Source organism: Gossypium hirsutum, chromosome D12, assembly GCF_007990345.1.
Source record: "Gossypium hirsutum isolate 1008001.06 chromosome D12, Gossypium_hirsutum_v2.1, whole genome shotgun sequence".
NCBI classification, from domain to species: Eukaryota; Viridiplantae; Streptophyta; class Magnoliopsida; order Malvales; family Malvaceae; genus Gossypium; species Gossypium hirsutum.
Window position 1 is genome coordinate 57,935,099 of NC_053448.1, and position 20,886 is coordinate 57,955,984.

General features: G+C 33.4%; 2 protein-coding genes across 3 annotated transcripts; one reads left to right on the forward strand and one right to left on the reverse strand.

Moving 5' to 3' along the window:
• Positions 1-12,656: 12,656 nt before the first annotated feature.
• On the forward strand, positions 12,657-17,964 carry LOC107946941 (uncharacterized). Of its 2 annotated transcripts, none has more exons than XM_041107401.1 (5): positions 12,657-13,092; positions 14,830-14,907; positions 14,988-15,072; positions 16,368-16,456; positions 17,494-17,964. In XM_041107401.1, exons 1-5 carry the CDS (start codon positions 12,793-12,795, stop codon positions 17,635-17,637), a joined length of 696 nt encoding a protein of 231 aa, XP_040963335.1. In that variant the 5' UTR covers positions 12,657-12,792; the 3' UTR covers positions 17,638-17,964. The 2 variants fall into 2 exon arrangements, with proteins under 2 accessions (XP_040963335.1, XP_040963336.1); XM_041107402.1 differs by having other exon boundaries at positions 12,708-13,092; positions 14,799-14,907.
• An 849-nt stretch (positions 17,965-18,813) lies between these two features.
• Positions 18,814-20,460, reverse strand: LOC107947649 (uncharacterized). The gene is made up of 4 exons (XM_016882236.2): positions 20,156-20,460; positions 19,879-20,071; positions 19,461-19,516; positions 18,814-19,364 (listed from the first exon to the last, which is right to left on the reverse strand). The coding sequence occupies exons 1-4, from the start codon at positions 20,270-20,272 to the stop codon at positions 19,197-19,199; spliced, it is 534 nt and encodes a 177-aa protein (XP_016737725.1). The 5' UTR covers positions 20,273-20,460; the 3' UTR covers positions 18,814-19,196.
• Between the last annotated feature and the right edge of the window lie 426 nt (positions 20,461-20,886).

Genomic DNA, 20,886 nt, shown 5'->3' on the forward strand with positions numbered 1-20,886 from the left:
ATATTGTAATTTTGCATGAATATTGTAATGTGAGGATATATTGTAATATTGCAATTTTTTGTATGAATATTGTAATTAGTTTATAAATAATTTGTTAGTAATTTGGGAAAAATTCACAATATCTTGTGTTTGTAATTATTTAAAATTTAATTTATTAGTAATTTAGGATTAAGCTATAAGTTGTTGTGTTTAGTTTAGTATTTGGTGACTTTAACATATAAAGTTTATAAAAAAATTAAAAATCATTTCATTAAAAGTTTAATTATAAAAAAATTAAAAATTATTTTACTAAAAGTTTGGGTTTTTTACACCAATAATATAGAAAAAAAATACTGAAATAGGATGTCAGAAAAAAAATTTACCAAAAAATAACTGACTTTTTTAATCATATACTTGTTGTTAACTTATTTAATTTTTATATAATGTAACTTTTATATAATTAAATTTTATTTGATTTTGTATTTATTTAACAGTAATTATTGATTTTTTGAAACAAATTAACTGAATTCATTTTTTTATTGCAGATTTGCAGGAAATGTGTTCTCTAATTAATAATAATAATCACATATCAAGTACTATTAATGAGATGGTAATAAAATTTATTTTTGATAATCATGTTATTTGTTAAATTAAATTATATTGTATTAACTATTTTGCTAATTTAATAATGTCAGGGTCCGTACCGCGCATTGAGGGGCCGTGTTAATAGTGTAGGGTTTCAGCCAGATGAACGCCTAATACCATACTTAGAGTTAGCCGGGTTCGGATCAGCGGCATTGATTCGGACTTTTGATCTGCGATACGACTTGATTTCCGCTTTAGTCAAGCGATGGCGTCCGGAGACCCACACATTTCATCTGCCGTGCGGAGAGTGTACTGTCACTCTATAGGATGTTGCAGTACAGCTCGGGCTTCCCATAGACGGGAATGCGATCACGGGCATAAGTTCAATCTCTAGGCCGGCTACCCTTTGCAATGAATTACTTGGACGCTCGCCAAGTCAGGGGAAATTTACCAGTTTGAGATTTTCATGGCTACATGCCAATTTTGAGCATTTGCCAAGTACTGCTAATGAACGGGAGGTGATGCAGGCTGTTCGAGCTTATATTATGCACCTTATAGGGGGTGTACTCATGCCGGATGCAAACGACAGTAAGGTCCACTTGATGTACTTACCCTTATTATCCAATTTGCATAACACTCGTTCATACAGTTTGGGGTCCGCAGTTTTAGCCATTCTGTATCGCGAACTTTGTCGGACAACAAATCCTTCTGCGGCTGACATTGGCGGATGCCTCATACTGCTGCAGTCGTGGGCACTTTACCGGATGCCATTCTTGGCATCCATTAGTCATCAATCATATGTATTTCCACTTGTTAATAGGTGATGAATTTTTACTCATTATAATAATTAGTTGACTTTTTTATAATATATTATTCTAACAATTTGTTTTCGTAGGTGGAGAAGTAATCTGGGGATCGGGAGGTCACCGTCGGTTCCGATATATCGTTTAATGATTGAGAATCATGTTGGAGAGGGGGTACGTTTTTCGAATATAAACTTAATTTTATTATTTTATCTCACTCGACCTGCGTTAATATAACAACGTTATTAATTGTGCAGTTCATTTGGATGCCGTATTCTGCTCCAGAAATTATGGCAGTTATGCCATCATCGGCCCGCGTCCACTCAAACCTATGGTGTATTAGCGCACCCATTATCAATTTTAACGTAGTAGAGTGGTATCATGGCAATCGAGTACTCCGACAGTTCGGTTGCATACAGTATATCTCAAAACTGCCAGTACAATTGGGGGAGATCCATGGGATGAGCAAGAAGGGGAGGTATGGAGATAATTGGGAAGAAGTGCACGAAGAGTATATCACGATATGGAACAACCGGTTCGGGATGGTACCTCAGATGGATCGTGCTCCGGATTTGCAGCCCTCGTTAGAGTATATACAGTGGTACTGTGAGACAGGGAAACCATTTCTGTTTGGTGGGCGGTCGATTGTAGTCCCTCCGTATAGGACACGAATTATGCAACCCCTTGGAGATCTGCATCATGCACCAGAGCCAGAGCCAGGGCCAGAGCCAGAGCCAGAACTACATTCTAGGGATAGTTATTATCATCCAGAATTAGGGGGCGATGACTATTTTGTGGCCTCGTATCCACCTCAGTACTCTGCTCCTTCTGGCCAATATCCGCCGTCGTACTCCTCTCCTCCCGGATCAAGTTCATCGATGGCATTTGAGACATATGATTATTCGTCTATGTTTCACACACCCCAACATACTGTTGAGGAGAATGTTGATAACCGTAATCGCCCACAACGTCAGCGTCGAGCTCCATAAAAATATACCCCTAGAACCACACCATCAAACCATCAATTTTAGGGGTTTTGTAATAAACACCCGTATATTTATGTAATGATAGTTCTTATCTAAATAAAATTACAATGGTTTAAAAATGTCTCCATAACTGCAACAAATTGTAGACAATTTTGTGATTCAAACCATATCTATGTAATGAAGTACATATCAATTTCTACTCGATTGAGACGATTGTCCAACATGGTAGTTTCGGAGAGGGCATTTACTTCGATTATGACCGGGTAATCTGCATACGCCACACAAATTCCCGTCAGATTTCTCCTTAATGTCCATTTCGTTATGGATTCTGGATGATTGCAGACGACCTTTCAGGTTTCTACGCAACCTTATGTCTAGGACTAGCTCGAAGGTCGCCGGAGGTACCTCCCAAGTAGATAGGTCAGGAAGCACGGGGAACTCGTTTTCCCATACACGCAACGTGCGTTTGATGGTGTACACTTCATCTATAAATTGTTCTACATTGAGCCCAACTTTAGCACAAGCTGCCACGACGTGTGCACATGGAAAATGAAGTGTTTGAAACCTTCTACAATCGTACCGTCTATTTCGGAGATCAACTCCGTAGGACCTAGGTGGTATACTAGGTCGACGACCGATGGTCTCTGTAACTCAAAACGTTTCATTATGTCGTGAATATACTTCTACTGTCATCGACCTCGCCATTCGACGGTTTACAACCATTGCATCCCTAATGCCTTCGACAAAGACATGGCCCGCCTCCATCTGGTTCACTTGTTGCTGACCCATTCTTGGCATCAAGGTAGCCAACCTGAAGAACGTTGCCGAGAAGACAGATGAAATTGGAAGATGCCGTGTTTTTAATAACACAGCGTTGATCCCCTCCACTAAGTTTGTAGTCATTTGACCATAACGAAAGCCCTCGTCAAAACTTTGAGCCCATTGCCACGGCTCCATGGTACCCAGCCACTGCCGGAAAGATGTATTGGTTTGACCGTCCATGTCACTCTCAAGTCGGGCCATTCTTTGGCGAAAAATGTGTGGCTCTAACTCGTACGCTGCATATATATTGAAAAAAATTTAAGTTACAGTATTGCTCTAAAACATTAAAACTTATATTTAAAAGATAAGGTAATTCTTTACCCATTCTCACAACTTGTCCCTTCCAGTCTGCATTCTTATAATCTCGCTGGAAGTTAGTCGCGATGTGCCGGATACAGTAAACAGATCGCCATGGTACACCAGAACGCCTAATGGCTGCAATTAATCCTTTTCCTCTATCGGAAATGATGCAAATATTATCATTGCTAATCACATACCTCCGCAGGTTGGTAAGAAAGAACTCCCACGATTCCATGTTCTCCTTATCGAAGATGGCAAATGCTATCGAGAGTACGTTCCTGTTGCCGTCTTGAGCAACCGCAAGAAGTAAGATCTGTGTGTATTTTCCATATAGCCAGGTTCCATCTACTTGCACAAATGGTTTGCAGTGGGGAAATGCGCGCACACATTGATCAAAAGTCCAGAACATCCGATGGAAAATTCTTTTTCTCGATTGTAGTTGGTCATTTGGACCGTCATAAGATCGTGTCTGCAACTCAATTACATTCCCCGGTACGTGTTCCCTCATGGCGGCTATCCATCCCTGTAATTCATTGTACGATGCATCGAAATCTCCGTACAATTGCTCCATTGCCATCTGTTTAGCTATCCATGCCTTCCGGTATGATACTCGATACTGGAATCGTGCTTGTATTTCAGCAATCAGTACCGAAACTTTAATGGTCGGCATGTCTTTCACCATTGGCATGATGCATGTACAAATAGTTTTGGAGTCAAGTTTTCGATGATCTTCTGTCAGACGTGTTGAAGTGCATGTGTTGGGCTCCACAAATGTTCGTATTTCCCACATCTGCGACTTCTGTATAAATGCAGCTCGTACCCGCCAATTTCAGCCTTCTGCCGACCTCCAACACTCTCCAATATATAATGTTGGTTTAGACTCGATGACTTTGTAATCTACTGATATATTCATGCTATACCGCTTAATCGCAAACATACATTCTTCCTTACTTTCAAATCTCTAGCCCACGCGTAACTCATCTGGATCATAATATACGTCCATTCGGTAACCATGTGGTATTTCAGGGTACTCCGGAAACTCAGCTACCCGTGCCGCATCGGGGTCTATCCGAGACATGTGTGCCCCAGGATTATTGTGTATTACAATACGATGAATCTGGTTTCCGATTGAAGACGCATTAACATTTCCATCCTCATTCACCCTTCGTCGTCAATATCATCCGGGACCTCGTCTGCGTCGGGATCACTCTCACTATCCACTTCGTAATCAACAGGATCACTACTATAGTATACATCATCACCAACCACATCAGTCTCGGCTGCAGCATTAAGATCAATATTTATCCCATGTATAGGTGATTGACTATCAACATACGATACCGGAACCACCATACACGGCGCTTCAACTCCATCTTCTTCACCTAATGGAGTGGGATCTTCAGTTGCCTCCACACTGGCTAACTCAGCAAATAACTGAATCGGTGCATTTTTGTTACTCGAAGTCCCACAATAAAGAGCGACCATTGTTTCCACGTCTTCATCGTCTACAAGTTCCATTTCGGTAAATTTTATTGGATCTGTTGATATTGGAAACTTGTAGAAAACTTTTGATATCCTTCTCCCACAACGTCTATAAATTTTTTCACTAATTTTTTCCTTCATATCATCAAACGAGATATTTCTATCAAATCTCATTGCTACTTGTTTGAGACATTCAAATATACATCCCACAGTTGTTAAAATTTCTCCATCGAAATAAACGCATACAAAAAACTGATTCTCCATTTTCAATACTAGATCTGTAAAAAAAGAATTTCAAATTTCTTAAAACTGTTTCAAAATGTAAACAAAATACATAAAAATTGCAAAATTACAATATTACAATATTCATACAAAAAAATTTCAATATTCATACAAAATTATAATATTACAACATTCATACAAAAAAATATAATATTCATACAAAATTACAAAATTACAATATTCATACAAAAAAATTGCAATATTCATACAAAACCATAATATTATTACAATATTCATACAAAAAATTTATAATATTCATACAAAATTACAATATTCATACAAAAAATTACTAATCCAAAACTATAAATACAAATTTAATTATAAAATAATTACAATATTCATACAACATTACAATATTCATAAAAAAATTATAATATTCATACAAAAAATTTAAAATATTCATACAAAATTCTAATCTAAACTATAAACACTAAATATAGATAATTTATAATTAATAATTAATAACATAAAATTCACAATATTTTCTAAAATATATACTAAAAAATTCACAAACTATAAACTTATTAAATTATAAACAAAATTATTTATTAAAAAAATACATTACCTTTTTTATAAACTTTCTTCTTCTTCTTCTTCTTCTTCTTCTCCTTCACCTCTTCTCCTTTCTCTCTTTTTTTTTTCTCTACCGTGTGGAGCTTGGTTCATTTGCTATTACTTATAGCAAAAATAAAATTGTTTTGAAGGGACATTTCAATGGCATGGCAGCAGCAGCAGACCATGGGGGGGCAGAGCCTGGCTACTAGGCTCCTTCATTGGCGCCTACTTGATAGGCGCCACCCGACCCGACCCGACCCGACCTGACCCGACCCGACCGTATTTTGACCCGTATTTTTTTAAAAAAAATATTAAAAAAATATAAAATTATATTTTAATAAAATTTATTATTATTATTATTATTTTATTCATTGGCGCCTATCTAATAGGCTCCAATGAAAAAGTAACCTATTTTGGTAAATTTTTTTCTGACATACTATTTCAGTAATTTTTTTTCTATCCTAATTAGGTAAAAAACCCTATATTTAACCCTTTTTTAACAAAAAAACATGCGCTAGCTGCATGGGGAAGAGGAAGAGTAGTGTCACACTTCTGGGTTGAAGAAACACCACCAAAAATTGAGGCCATCATAACCAGAGAATATAGGAAAACTGACTAAAAAGAAATGTTTATTGCGAGAGAAGGTTGAGTTCGAAGAAGGGAAAGGGTCATAAGAAATCTGAGGAACTCAGAAATGGATGGATCGAAGCAGTAAAGATACAATGCAGATTGCAAATCTAAAAGCTAAAATCCATCAGGGAAGAAAAGCACAGTGACATAAAAATTAAAGAGGGAACGTTTTTTAAGGTTTTGTTTTTCTGTTTATTTTCTTCGTTTTTTTTGTTTCTATCTGACCATTGGAATGTGAAAACCCAGGGGTAGTGCCCATGGTTTTTTACGGTTAGATTTCTTTTTTGTTTCTCCATTTTCTTAGGAACTTTTTCTCCCTTTTTCAATAAAAGTGGCTAGCTTTTAATTTCAAAAAAAGAAGAAGCTAGGCTAAAAGTAAACCTGATCATGGGCCAGGTTTAGGCCGAATCGATGCAAAATTTTAGGCTCAGATCCGACCTAAAAAATAGGCCTAAAATTTTACCCAAGCCCGACCCAAATAAAAATGCTAAACCTGAGCCTGGCCCAGCCCATCCATATTAATTTTTTAGATTATTTTTTATACAAAAATAAATTTAAAAAATATAATACATCAAAACATTAAAATAAATGTAACAGCCTGTTTTTAGTAAAAATCGAAACAGTGGTTTCGGGACCACAAATCCGAGCCCGAAAAGAAAATTATTTTAATATTATTTCATAGTCTGCATTATGATTGAAATATCATATGAAAAATTCGTAAAGAAATTTTACCAATTACATGTTTAATTTAATAGAAATGACCAAATTGCATAAAGTGCAAAAGTTGGATTCTAGTAGCTATATGTATCAAATAGCTATGGAATTCAAAATTTGAGGTCCTTATATGGTAAGTATACCAATTAGTTAAGTTAGTAGATAAGTGCGATGATTCTATCATTGGAAATTTAAGAAAAGAAAAGGACTAAATTAGAAAGAGAAATAATTAAAGATGATAAAAATCTAATATCATCTCATTTCATCATCTTTTCCAAATCAAAATATATGGAAACCCTAGCCATGGAATTTGGGTTTTGAGCAAACTTATTTGGCTCAATTAGGTATGTTTCTTGTCCCGTTTTTAGTAATTTTTATATTTTCGAGATCGAAATAGCTTAATCTAGCTATCTCGGGGATTAATTTGTAAAGTTATCAAAGTACTAGGGCTTTGCCATGGATGAACATGGTTGAATTATGAAGTTTTATGGTAGAAAATGAAAGGTTGTTGATAGATAAAACAACTTTTGTAAAGGGAATTTTGATGAAATTGTGATTTAGGGATTAAATTGTAAAGATGTAAAATTCATGGAAAAAATTCTGAATTTTATAAAATACATGGGCTATTAATGTTACATGTAAAAATCATCTAGTCTTGGAATAAGGATTAAATTGCATGAATTTCATTTTTCGAGCTTAGGGACGAAATTATAATTAATCAAAAGTATAGGGGCAAAATAATATTTTTGCCTAAGGTGTGAATTGGATTGAATTGAGTATGAATTATATTAAATTAATTTTAAATTCATTTGTATAGATTCGGATAGACCAAATACGGGGTTAGATCGAGAAAAAAAAATGTTGAATTAGTAGATTTTGCATACACGAACAATTATCGAGGTAAGTTCGTGTAACTAACTTGTGTATGTTTATATGTTTAAATTGAATATTGTGTTTTTGAAATGTATAAATGTCATATATATGAAATTGATCACATATCCAAAAATGTCCGATAAATAACAAGTCCCTTTTGGATAAATGAGATTCGGTGGATACAGGGTTTGTAACACCATTAACCCGTGTGCCAAGCCGTGTGAAAAATACTGAGCATTCTATTTTGAATTTTAAGATGCAAGGGACACACGGCCAGAACATACGGCCATGTGCTAGGCCGTGTGTCACACACGGCTGAGACACACGCCCGTGAGGACAAAATAAGGCCATTTCTAAGCCTTATTTCTTACCCATTTGATCATCCACCTACACAAACATTTTAACACATCCAAAAGCCAATCTGAAACATTTAAATCATGTCAAACTCAAGTCTCATACATACCATATCACCTCATAAATCCATGTTTGTGAATTTATCTACTTGACCATATTTACTTAATATCACACTAATATTCATAAACCAAATTAAGCACTTATATCAAACTTGAAATTAACTCATATGTTAATATACCAAAACACATTCATCATGTAACAACTCAGTTTTGACCCTAATCAGAATAGTGGTTTCGGGACCACAAATCCGATTCAGAAAAATATTTTAATATTATTTTTAGTGTCTATTATATGTTAAGTTATAGGTGTGAAAAATTCGTGTGGAAATTTAATTGTTTGAAGGTTCAATTCGATAAAAATGGTTTAATTGCGTAAAATAAAAATTTAGGGGTTAAATCTAAAAATATCTAATTGTTGTTGTCTTTTAAAAATGGGGGTCTTAAATGACAATTACACCATTTAAATGATAGTGGGTGGCTATGGACAACTATATCCTTATGTTATATGAAATATAAATTATTTATTAAAGGTTAATAAGGTAAATAAATAAAATACTAATATATGTTAATTAAAAATAAAGTAAAATTCAATTGTTATCATCCTTGTTTAGCCGAAACTAGAGAAAAGAAAGAAGAGAAAAACACAAGCATAGGTTCGGCCATACTCAAGCTTGATTTAAGGTTCGTTTTAGCTCGGTTTTTGATAATTTTTACGTTTTTGAGATCGTTGCTTTAAATACTTCAAAACCCATGTCTTAATTTTGTGAATTGTTGATGATTTTGAAATGTGCCATTGATGAATGCTTGAACTTTGTGATAGTTGATGATGAAAAATGAAAGATATGTGATAGATTAACATGTTTTGTCTTTGAATTTTTAGTGAATTTGAGTAATTAGAGCTAAATTATGAAAATAAATTTTTGAGGGACTAAAATGTGAAATAAATGAAATGTGTGGACTTATATGAAGACAAGAAACATTTGGCCCTAGCTTAGTGTGGGCAAATTTTGTGTATTTTGTGTTTTGTGCAAAAAGGACTAAATTGCAAAAAGTGTAAAATGCCAGGGGCAAAATGGTAATTTTCCCATTTATGTATTTTTGGATTTAATTGAATGTTTTGATGAATAAAAAGGTTAAATTTGAATATGTTTAGATCAAGAAACGAAGAAAACGGAATTGGATCGGGAGAAAACGAAAGTAGTTGAATAGTCGATCGTGTCCGCTGATATCCGAGGTAAGTTTATTAGCTATTTAATTTTATTAAATCAGTTTATATGTATGAATATCAAATGTATTTATGTTGAATTAAAATTAAAAGTATATAAATCGAATGAAAAGTATGAAAATTATGTATATATATATGTTAGGTTCGAATGAGTATGAATATACAAATATATATACATCAATGTCCTTGTAAATAATTTAGGTATGGAACTATAGGTATGTATATATGTCAATAAAGTTTGAATTTAGTTAATGTTGTTTGTTTCATATGTTTACATGATGTTTGAATAGATATATATAAAGATATATATATGTGTATCAAATATTTGTATAAGTTGGATTGAATAAGCATATATATATATATATGAATAAATAATTATATTGAGTATAAGTATGAAATTATATTTATATATATATGTTAATTTCGAATATGTATGTGTATAATGTATAAAGGTACAAGTTCTTGTTTCGAAAATAAGTATAGAAATATATATTTGTTCGATTCGAATAAGTATACATGTGTATATATATAAGATCTTGTTTTGAAATTAAGTAAGAATTTATTTATGTATATTATAAATTCGAATATGTTTATATATATCTGTACAGGTATAATTTCTTGTGTCGAAGTTAGTTTTGGAGTTATATATGTACATATGAAGTTGAATATGTATGTATATATGTATAAGATTTGCATTGAATCAAAAGTATGAAATTGTTATCCTAGTTTATATTAATATGTTTGAATGTTAAATGTATATTATTCAAGTATAAAATAAGTTGAATATTATGATAATAATATTAGAAATCTATAGTATAAATATATATATGTATTCGGTTGAATCATTGAATTGGTAAGTTGGAATTGATGATCAAGTTTATTATATATTCATGTGTATCAAAGAATATGAGTTATAAATTTTAAACAGAATCTTTGTGCAGAAATTTTGTATACATATATAGCTCGAAAATGAATTATATCTTATGTGATCTGAATCAGGTTATAAACCTAGCAGGCTAAGTGCCGGTAATCTGAATTAGGTTATAAACCTAGCAGACTAAGTGCCGGTGATCTGAATCAGGCTATAAGCCTAGCAGGCTAAGTGCCGGTGAATCTGTTAAATTAAGTGATTATATGCATTGGATATATATATTTATATGATTTTGGTTATATGTAATGGATAAGTATATGAACATTTGTTTATATGTATTTGATGAGCATATAAACGTTTGGATCTTTGTGTTTAGTGAGTAAGCACATATATTGGTTATTATGAAATTGTTGGATATATATATGTATGTATGCATTCGGCATATGTGGATTATAAGTGTAGATGTGCATTTGGCACATGTAGTTGATAAGTATAAATATATACTTTTGACATATGTATTTGAAAGATCATAGATATGCATTCGATGAAGTGCAAATGATAAGTATACTAGCAATCAGTATATGCAATTAATGATTATGTTTGTAACTTGATTATATGCATATAATGTATATACATATGTTCGTTTATATGTATTAGTTAAATATACATTCTTTTCGATATAAACAAACTAACTTAAGATAGCAATGTGTGGAAAGTAATGATATTTGATAATTGTGATCTTAATAAATTTACTTAAGGAATTATATGATTCCTTTATATGTATTTTAGATATGCTATAAACTTACTAAGCTATAAAAGCTTACTTTGATTGTTTTTGTCCATTTGTTTTATAGATAAAAACCAAGCTGCAAACTCGGGGATCGTCAGCAAAGATCATCACTCTATCTACTGTCTCGGTATTGAAATGTTTAAATTTTAACTTATGGCATGTAGAGGCTAGATAATATTTTGGAAGTCGTACTTTAATGTACTGTATATATATAATTAATAGCCATACGAAAATAGCTTATTTTTCTTATGGTTTAACTGAACTGAAATGTTATGTTTTGTTAAAAAAAGGTTAAAGTAGAATTTATAATTATACTTACTTAATATTTGACTAAGCTTAACATAAATATTAAATTCTTGAATTCTACTGAACGTCTGTAATTTACTCAAACTCTCCCACTTTTTGAGCAAGTCTTTGGACCTAGATAGGTGGCCCGACTCATGATCTGGTCTAGCTAAAAGCTAGCCAAAATTAACCGTCATTGACAAAGGATGGTCTCTTTTCCCAATCAACCATGAGTTTGATAGACGGAGGAGGATGCCAAACCAGTTGCAACGCCAATAAGCGATCCCTTGCGAGCTTGGTGATAGCATTCACTGTCGTATCAGCACCCTGCGGAACATGACATGCTAATACCAGCCACGACCGAGGCAAAAGGCCACAAACAGCTGTTACAAGCTCCAACATCTCTTCTCCAATAACAGCCGTGACAAGGTCCACCACAATCTGGCTATCAGATTTCACCACTAAATGCTAAACAAAAAAAAAATTTGCTGAAATGAGTGACTTTTCAAAAGTATTTTACTCAGAAGCTAAAGATTTTAACTTTTTGTTTAGCCAAAAGCACTTATGGAAGCATTATTACTTTTTTACTCTATTTTTTTCTCCCATTTTTCATTAACTTTAAATTACAGATGCTAATGTTATATAATATGGGTTATATATTCAAATAACATTTTAAAATAAAGTCATTAATTAAAAATAAAAAAATTCTTAAAATAATACAAATCTGTTAATATCTGATTACAAATATTTAATGATTATATTTAAATATTTAAAATATACTTTATATATTCTAATTAAATTTTATAAATAATTAATATTAATTTCTCAAAAATATTTAAAATTTATATTTCATATATTAAAATATTAACAATAAGTTATAATAAATTATTTTTTATATTCTTACTAAACTATCATAATATTAGGTAATTTAAACATTATTTAAATATAAATTTATTATTTTAAAATAACATGTTTAGAACAAATTTTATTTTTTGAAACCACTTTTTAAAATATGAGTTAAATGTTTTTAAGCGGATCCGACCCAGCCCATATTTTAATTTTCAACCATAACCACCAATTAAAATCGATCGTACCAATCGTCCCCTGAGATCGTCAAGTCCCTCTCTCCCGCATCTTTCAACCGCGGGCAATACCTAATAGTAGCTGTTTGCTTACTTTGATCTTTCCCCTGTGCAAATGGAGGCTGCGTTGGCAGAGCTAGAGAGAGTCCAGCTTCAAATCCTTCGGCGAATATCGAAGCTAGAGCTCTCTCACCTGCCTCAAAATGCTGAACCTATCCTTTCTTCATCCCCTCTCACTAACGGCGATGCTAGCTCCGATGTTGAAGCTTGCCTCTCTAATATTCTACGATCCAATGGCGTCAACGACTTCATTTTCAAGCGAGTCGCCTCCGATTACTACGACTGGCCTCTCGAGTCCCGCCGCGACGTTCTCGGCGCCGCCTCTGTTCATCATCTTTGCAAAAGCATCGTTTTGGTTTGTCATTCTACAATTTTACTTCGAACTGATAATCATCGATCAATTAGTTGCATTTTAGTACCTTTTTTTCTTAGTTAGCTACGAGTATGAGATAGTGAATCTGTGTGAATTTCTTTAGTTAGTTACCTTTTTTTTTTCTTTAAGCAGTGAATCTAGACTCAAAATTTTTTAATTCATATGAAGTTTCAAGACTATCCATCTTAGTTATGTATAATAATAATGGATATATGGCTTACATTGAACTTACATAATTGAAGAAAGATTATTTGAAGTGGCGTAGCAGCAGATAGGAGAATGTGATTTTGGTTGTGTCAGAAGGTGAACAAGTTGGTTTGCTTTAGTTAAGGAGGTGAAATGCTTTGCAAATGCCTATTTGTCATCTTGGAAAAATGGTTGATATTGTGCGGCCGTAAAAGCTTGCATCACCAACTCGAGATGGGCTTTTTTGAGGTGATATGATTTATGGTCTTGCCCTTTCTACGTGTAGAAATTTAATGGTTTTGAGGAGAATATGTTGTTAGGATGATCAAATGCTTGAAGTTCTGATATGAACAGTGAAATATTGCCATTTTATGCTCCAGTTCCTTTTTTATTTTCTTTTCAAGTAATGCATTTTAGCATTCAAAGTCATATTTGTATGGAGTATAAAGAATATATTAGTACCTGTCTTGGTTTTTGCTTAGTTGGTCCATGTTTGAAGAGAAAGATTCTGTAGTAAGGGGTTTCATGTGGATTGTTGAAGATGCTTTTAAGAGTGGTTGGTTGTTAATGGAGTGTTAAAACACTAAGGGGGCATCTGGTTGAAGAAATGTAAGATTACTTTGGGTAAATAGGATTATTGGAATGTAAGATTACTAGGTATATTAGATACCCTGCTTGGTTCATTTGCCTGGAATGTAGGATTTTGGTGTTTGATTGATGGAATGTAAGATTACCTAAAAGAAAGTTTTTTGCAAGTTCACTTCCTTTTACATTTTTAGTGTCAATTTTTCCATATAATTATAATAACTTTCGAAGTTCATTTTTATTACACCTCAATTTTATCACATGAATTCAACCGAACAACCATTGAACCTTTTTTTGTTTTGAACAATTGAACCTAATTATGATAACTTATTTATATGGTTTATCAATTGTTTGTGTTCGAGAGTGTGGTTGCTTTTATTATGAAAAGAGAAGTGAAACTAAAATTTTCTCAAATAGTTCTCATATAAAAGAGAGGTTTTTGTTTTTTTTATTAGACTTAAAATTTTATTTGGGAAAAAAAGGACGATGCCGATTTAAATAATAAAAACAAAAGGTAAATTTATCCAAAATTTCAGATTATGCTCGGAATCTAAGATAACTTGGGGGAAGAGGGGTATTGAGATTACACCCTATATTCAGGCATCTTGACGCTACTTGGAAAAGTGAGATTATGGGGTGGTGGGGGTGTTTCGAATCCAAACAAGGTAATCTTAGTGTGATATTTGAGATTACGAGATGGAATGTTACATTACATGAACCAAATGCACCCTAAACTGCAAAGCATCCAGAGCATACTCGTGAATCAGGGGTAGTGGAGATACAGATGAAAATAAATATAGGCAGTCATACCTTCAAAATATGTGACACCCACCTACTTCCACTCCCATTTTTGTGGCGACTTTTCTTTTTCTAGTGCAAAACACCATAAGTCTGATTTGCTCATTTTAATCTGTCAGGCTCCATACTAAGGCTGCTTTGCTTGCTCAGGTTAATACTCAAGCCCTGTCCAATGTAATTGATTGTAGTGATCGAAACAATTCAAAGTATTATGTTGTTGTAGTTCAGGTAACTTCCTTTTTCCCTATGTACCAACAAGATGCCCCATATAGAAAGGATCTTACGTTTGAACCCTTTAATATTTGCAGTATACTGCTAGATTCAACGCTGAAACTGTCAAAAATTTTCTCTACACACTCAACAATGGAAAGATATCAAAGAAGAAATTTAACTGTAAGTTTATTTATTTGTGAACTGTGATCCTCTTTATGATAAAAAAAAGACACCTACTCAAGGGTATTTCATTGAAATTATTATTAGATTATTCTAGCCATTCTGAAATGAGTTATTTATGTCTAAAAACCCAATACAAACATGTTACTGTAATGATGATTCAAAGCACATATTTGTAGCAGAGAGTAGATAAAACTTGGTCTGGTGTAAAGATCCTGGCATATCTGATTATAGTTTGTTTTAATATTATATTCTGGCAGGTTGGTGCCAGTACACATCATTCATGCATTAATACATGATGCCTTAAGTCTTGATTAAGCTCTTTGTGTGGAAAGAGCTATGGATTCCTAATTTTGCTTATTTTCTTGTTAACCTAGTCATTCAGTTGCCTTATAATTTGCTAAGGATGAATCATATTATAAATCAATTGTCAGAGTCTCATGGACCTTCCTTTTATGTCTTTGTTGTCACCTTCTTTTTCTTTTTCATTATTTCAGTTTTGAAGAGCTAATGAATTTTTATTGCTAATAATGCATTCTTACTGCCACTGACTTGCAAGAGCTTTGTTTGCTTATATTTGGTAGCCTGCACTTTATGTCAGTGTAGACACAATCATAAGTAGTTGAAACCTGAAGCTGTTTGCGTCCCTCGCAGAAAAAAAATGTTTATTTAAGCGGGGGCTGAAATTAGTTCATTTATTGTCATTTAACTAGTTTCAGCATCAACTGAATGATTAATTAAGAGAAAGCTAGGGAGTAATAAATTGCAAGTTATTACCAACTTACCGTTACATTTATGGTCTAAACATTAGTTCACTTACTGTTGTTTTCGAGGACTAGTTTCAGCATCATCTGAATGATTAATTGAGAGAGAACTAAGGAGTAATAAACTGCAAGCTGTGACCAATTCAACGTCACATTTTTGGCTTGTAGGCAAAAGCTGTTGACTAACATGGTGCAATGGTGCTTATGACTTTGCTAATGTTAATAACTATCTGGTGATCCTTATTTCTGATTCAAGAGCAATAACTATTTGTTTGAATTTTGTTAAATCATCTATGAAGATGTATTCATAATCCAGCTTGTAAAGTTTTTGATTATTCTGTTGTATGGTCAAGTTGTTGATTAGTGTTTTCTTAATGCTGTCATCTTTTTCACTTCATTTATGGGCTGAAGAAACCAATCAACTTTTGGTGCAATATTGGCTCCTATAATTCTCTTTATGGTTAGAAGATTTATTTAATGCTGGGATCTCCAAAATATTTAGTTAATTATTACATGTTTTGAATAATTCAGTGAGACTTGCTCCTGAGGAAACATCAATAAAGTTGACTGGCTATGAGCACAATGCAGTTACTTGCATCGGTATGCAAACTGACATTCCAGTAAGTGCTCTTTATGCAAACCTTTGTATGCTAGCTTTACATAACATCTAATGTATTGAATTTTGTTTTTTTATTTGTCTTTTATTAGTATATTGATTTTGTATTGCTTGTTTTTTCTACTTGGTATGCTGTTACTGTATAAATGAAATGTATTGGGAATTGTTCAATATAGTATTTATGTTCAATTTGTAATATGGTATAATGAACAATAGAGAGGGAACAAGAGCAGAAGTTTCAAACAAAAATGTTGGTTCATTTTTCTTTTAGGAATCTAATTGTTTTGAGAGGCTTTTGTTGTGTAAAAATGTTCTTGGCACCTGTCTTTTAGACAGTAGCCCCCTTCGATCCCTGTCCTTCTGTAGGAAGAGCACATGGGGCCCTGAGGATTTAATTGCCTGGGTAGATATCCATCCTCATCATGCTTAGGACCAGTTTGGCTTGTTTATATACAAAATCGAACAAGTAAAATCAAGTACTTATTAAGTCTGTAACATGCATTTGAGTATAGCAACACATGAATTCCTTGTCCATGAATTTGAATCTATCTGCCAGCTTTCTGGCTGGTCCACTGTTCCTAATGTCAGCTCAAATCATTTCCTGCCAGTCTGTCACATAGAAAATGCACTGTGGAGTTTATCAGCATATTCCTTTTGCATAAGACGACGGCTTGCATAAACTGTTAGAGATGGAAGCCTAAGATGCTTTGAAATTTTAGGTTCTAGAATGAAGTTTCTTTTCTTATCATGTAGGCTGTAGGGTATGTAACTTACCTGAAACTGACGAAGTTCATGTAATACAAAAGTGACAGTCCACATTAAGGGGTGGTTAGCAATCAGAATTGAGATACCATATTACAAATTTCATAAAGAAGCAAAAAGCCAAGTTTATTGTTTCTCATTGATGGTATTATCTGTGTGATTAGCTAAAATGCATGACTTCAGACATGGCCATGCATGCATACACCATGAAAGGCAGGAAGAAAGATTTCATGTTTTTCATCATACTCTTAGTAACGGGAAAATTGGAACTGGTTGCAGGTAATTTTAGATGAAGCCATTGTAAAGCTTGATCCAGATTTCTTCTGGTTGGGTGGAGGCGAGGTTGATTTGAAGCTGGGAATCAGAACCTCTGAATTTATAAACTTTGTCAAACCTTTCATTGTCAGCTGCAGTGGCACCTAATTATCTACCATTGATTCCACAAACTAAATAAAAAGAAATTAAACTCAAGACAACTTACTAAAGACTTCAAGAAAATCCATTCACATGGGCATCCTATCCGGTCGAGAATGATGCTTTATCTTTTATTGGTTTGTTTTGGTTATCAAATTTTGGAAGTCAATTGAGCAATTGGAAATGTTAAGTCCTCCGGAGACAGCCATGTACTTTGGTTATGTAGTAAGGTGGAATTGTTAGATAGGAATGAAAATTTGATTTCTTAGGGATCAGAGCCTGAAATTTCGGGAACATTTCTTTCATGGTAATGTGATGCATTTTAACCCGTTTTCAGATTGTTTTACGAGATCAATTACTTGGCAATGGTGGCACATGGTTCACAGATGGCCACGTTTTGCACAATTTTGGGCTTGGTTATTGAATTCTATACAGGGGACAGTACATTGCAGACTGTCGTCTGGACAGTTCAGAGTGGGCTCCACTTTATCGCGTTTAACATCCTCCTCCAACGCAACCTAAATAAACATGTAAGCCTCGGTTTTTAGTCATATTCTCTCAACATGTTTCAGCCATGTAAATGTGGAAAACTCGTGTTGGTTTGGATTATGTTTTATTTTTATGAAAAACAGATGCAGGAGTTTCGGGAGGTGAGAACACCTTTATCTCATCAGTCTGTACACGCGTAATCTTTGGATTAGATGTCAGTATATATAATAATATGTATGCGCACACGCTGGTTTGAGCTTCAGTCCAAATAACTCCTTTTCCTTGTTTAGGTCAGGTGAGTTAAAAATAACATTTATAGAAGAGATAAATCTAAAAATTACACGTGAATTTTGATGTGACATATGAGCCTTGAGTGGATATAATTATATATGAAATTTTAATTGTGGTTTAAATGTATATATAAAAATTTAATTTTGATACAAGTATACATATTTAAAGAAATAAATAAAACTATTTATGTATGTAATTTGTCAACATAAAATGATTTTATATTAATAATTGTATTTTTGATTTGTGAAAATGAATCAAATTAAAATTTTATGTACAAAATTAAATAAAATTTTAGTTTATATATAACATTGCATATTTGATTAAAATTCATACATAATTTTGATATTTATCTCTTTATAGAGATTATTAAAAAAATATTTTTGGTTGCAACGGTAATTTTATTCAAATCTGCTTGGGTTATTAAAATTTATCTCAAATTTGAATTATTGAATCTATTAGGTCGGATCAGGCGGGTGGAGAATAGGCCATAAGATTATGGTCTAGACAACAGTAGCTTTAAATCACCACGTTCTGATAAGCCGTCTTCACAGCAAGGTTTTTGAACACATTTGGCAATTACAAGTGTCTTTTGCATAGTGTTTCAGTGGAGCTTGGACTTAATATATATATTTTTTAATTTTGACCATACGAAACGCCCTTGAACAGGTAGCCAAAAGATGGTAGTTTTAGGGGAGAAACCATAATAACTTTTTCTTGGTTCTCTTTTAAATGAAACTAGAAGCTGGTACGAAACAATTAACATTTTGGGTAATATTAACGAGTGTTGTCTAGTTTTTTTCATTATGAATAGGAGGTTTCCGATGGGGTTGTGAATAATCCATAACGTCGTCAATGTCCCCATCCACCATATCCTTTTCCTTGGAACCCACATCTTCCTCAGTGTCACCACCTGAATTTCCTAACATGGACCTTGACCTTCTTACTCTCTTCAATCCCTACCCAACTCAACACAAGCAATAAATAATCTCAGGAATATTAATCATACTAAAAAAAGCATGATCTATGACTTAATTTAAAACTGTTGTAGTTACCTCTACTTTTGCCATGCCGTGGAAATCAACCCCAGAAGACAAGATAATTTCATATCCTGCATGAACATATAAGCAAAATTGCTATTGCGCCATCATCATCATCAATAATATGAAACAGTGTTTAACACTAAAGCTATAACTAAGGTCTATGATTACGCAACAACACGTTATATTTTAAGAACTTAGGTCACTGCTGAAATTTCCTTAGCGAAACCAAGTTGGACGACTTGTGAAAGGATAATGAACGGTGCAAAAAGCTTAAAGCAGTTCAAGTGTAGCATGAAATAATGATAGTCTTTTTCCAGTTTTTATTTTATTTCATAGCGTAAGTCAAAAGGATATGTCTCTCATATTTCCTGTTAAATAAGAAGATAAACTATTCCGAATACAAAAAGGACATCTTAGTTTGAAAAATAACCTGATGAAATAGCATTTTCAACAGCTTGTTTTGCCTTGAGAAGTAAGTTGCAAAGTGTTTGTTTCATATTATTTGCATCAGTCCCATTCTCTTGTTTTCTTATTCCGTGAACCCCATATTCTTGTGTTTGTACTTCCTTTGAGATTGAAGACCTCATCTCGAGTTGATCGTGGAGCTTCAACTTATTGACATCCTGGTTTTAACGTATATAAACTATAAGTCACACATATATACATATTTATCGTAATCACTATATAAAAATATATTATGCGCTAACCTTGGCAAGAAAATCGGCATGATTGTCAATATCTTCAGCAGCATAACCTAGACAACGAGCATTGCATGCATGCATAGGAAGACAAAGGAGAAAGAAGATAACACCTAGCGAATACATTTGTATGATGAAACAACTTTGAGAAACAGAGAAAGATTGTATGTGGTCTGGGGGTGTGAGTTCAGTGTTAGGTTTTCCAGGTATTTGTACTGATAGAAGTTATCAAAGAGGGCGCATTAAATGCAAGTTTTGTACTGAAATGAAATCCTTTCTTTAAGAGAACATGCAGGTGTTCGGATGATGAATCTTGAAAACCAAATTCAAGATATTAGGGGGCCTCCCTTTGTCCCTTACTTTTCCCTTTTTTAAATCACCTTAGGGGACGTATTCCAAATCAAGAAGGAAGGAATTATAGAGATGTACTCTCAAATATCACCATAAAATAATTTTTTTGACTGTCAAATAACTTTTCTTTAATAACAATTACGTGAACTAATTAAGTTTTTCGAATTTGTGAGAATTCTAAATAAGTAGAGGTCCTACCATGTGTTTGTGATGAGGAAGTCCACTCCTTGCCCCACCCTTAAAATGTATGGCAGAAATATTACCGCATGGCCTTGGATTATTTGTTTTTCAGTTTTCATACATAGTTTCTCTTATCGAAGGTGTGGAAGCAGTGTCGTTTATGACCAAGAAAGGGATATACAATGAAATGTTTTAATATATTTTAAACG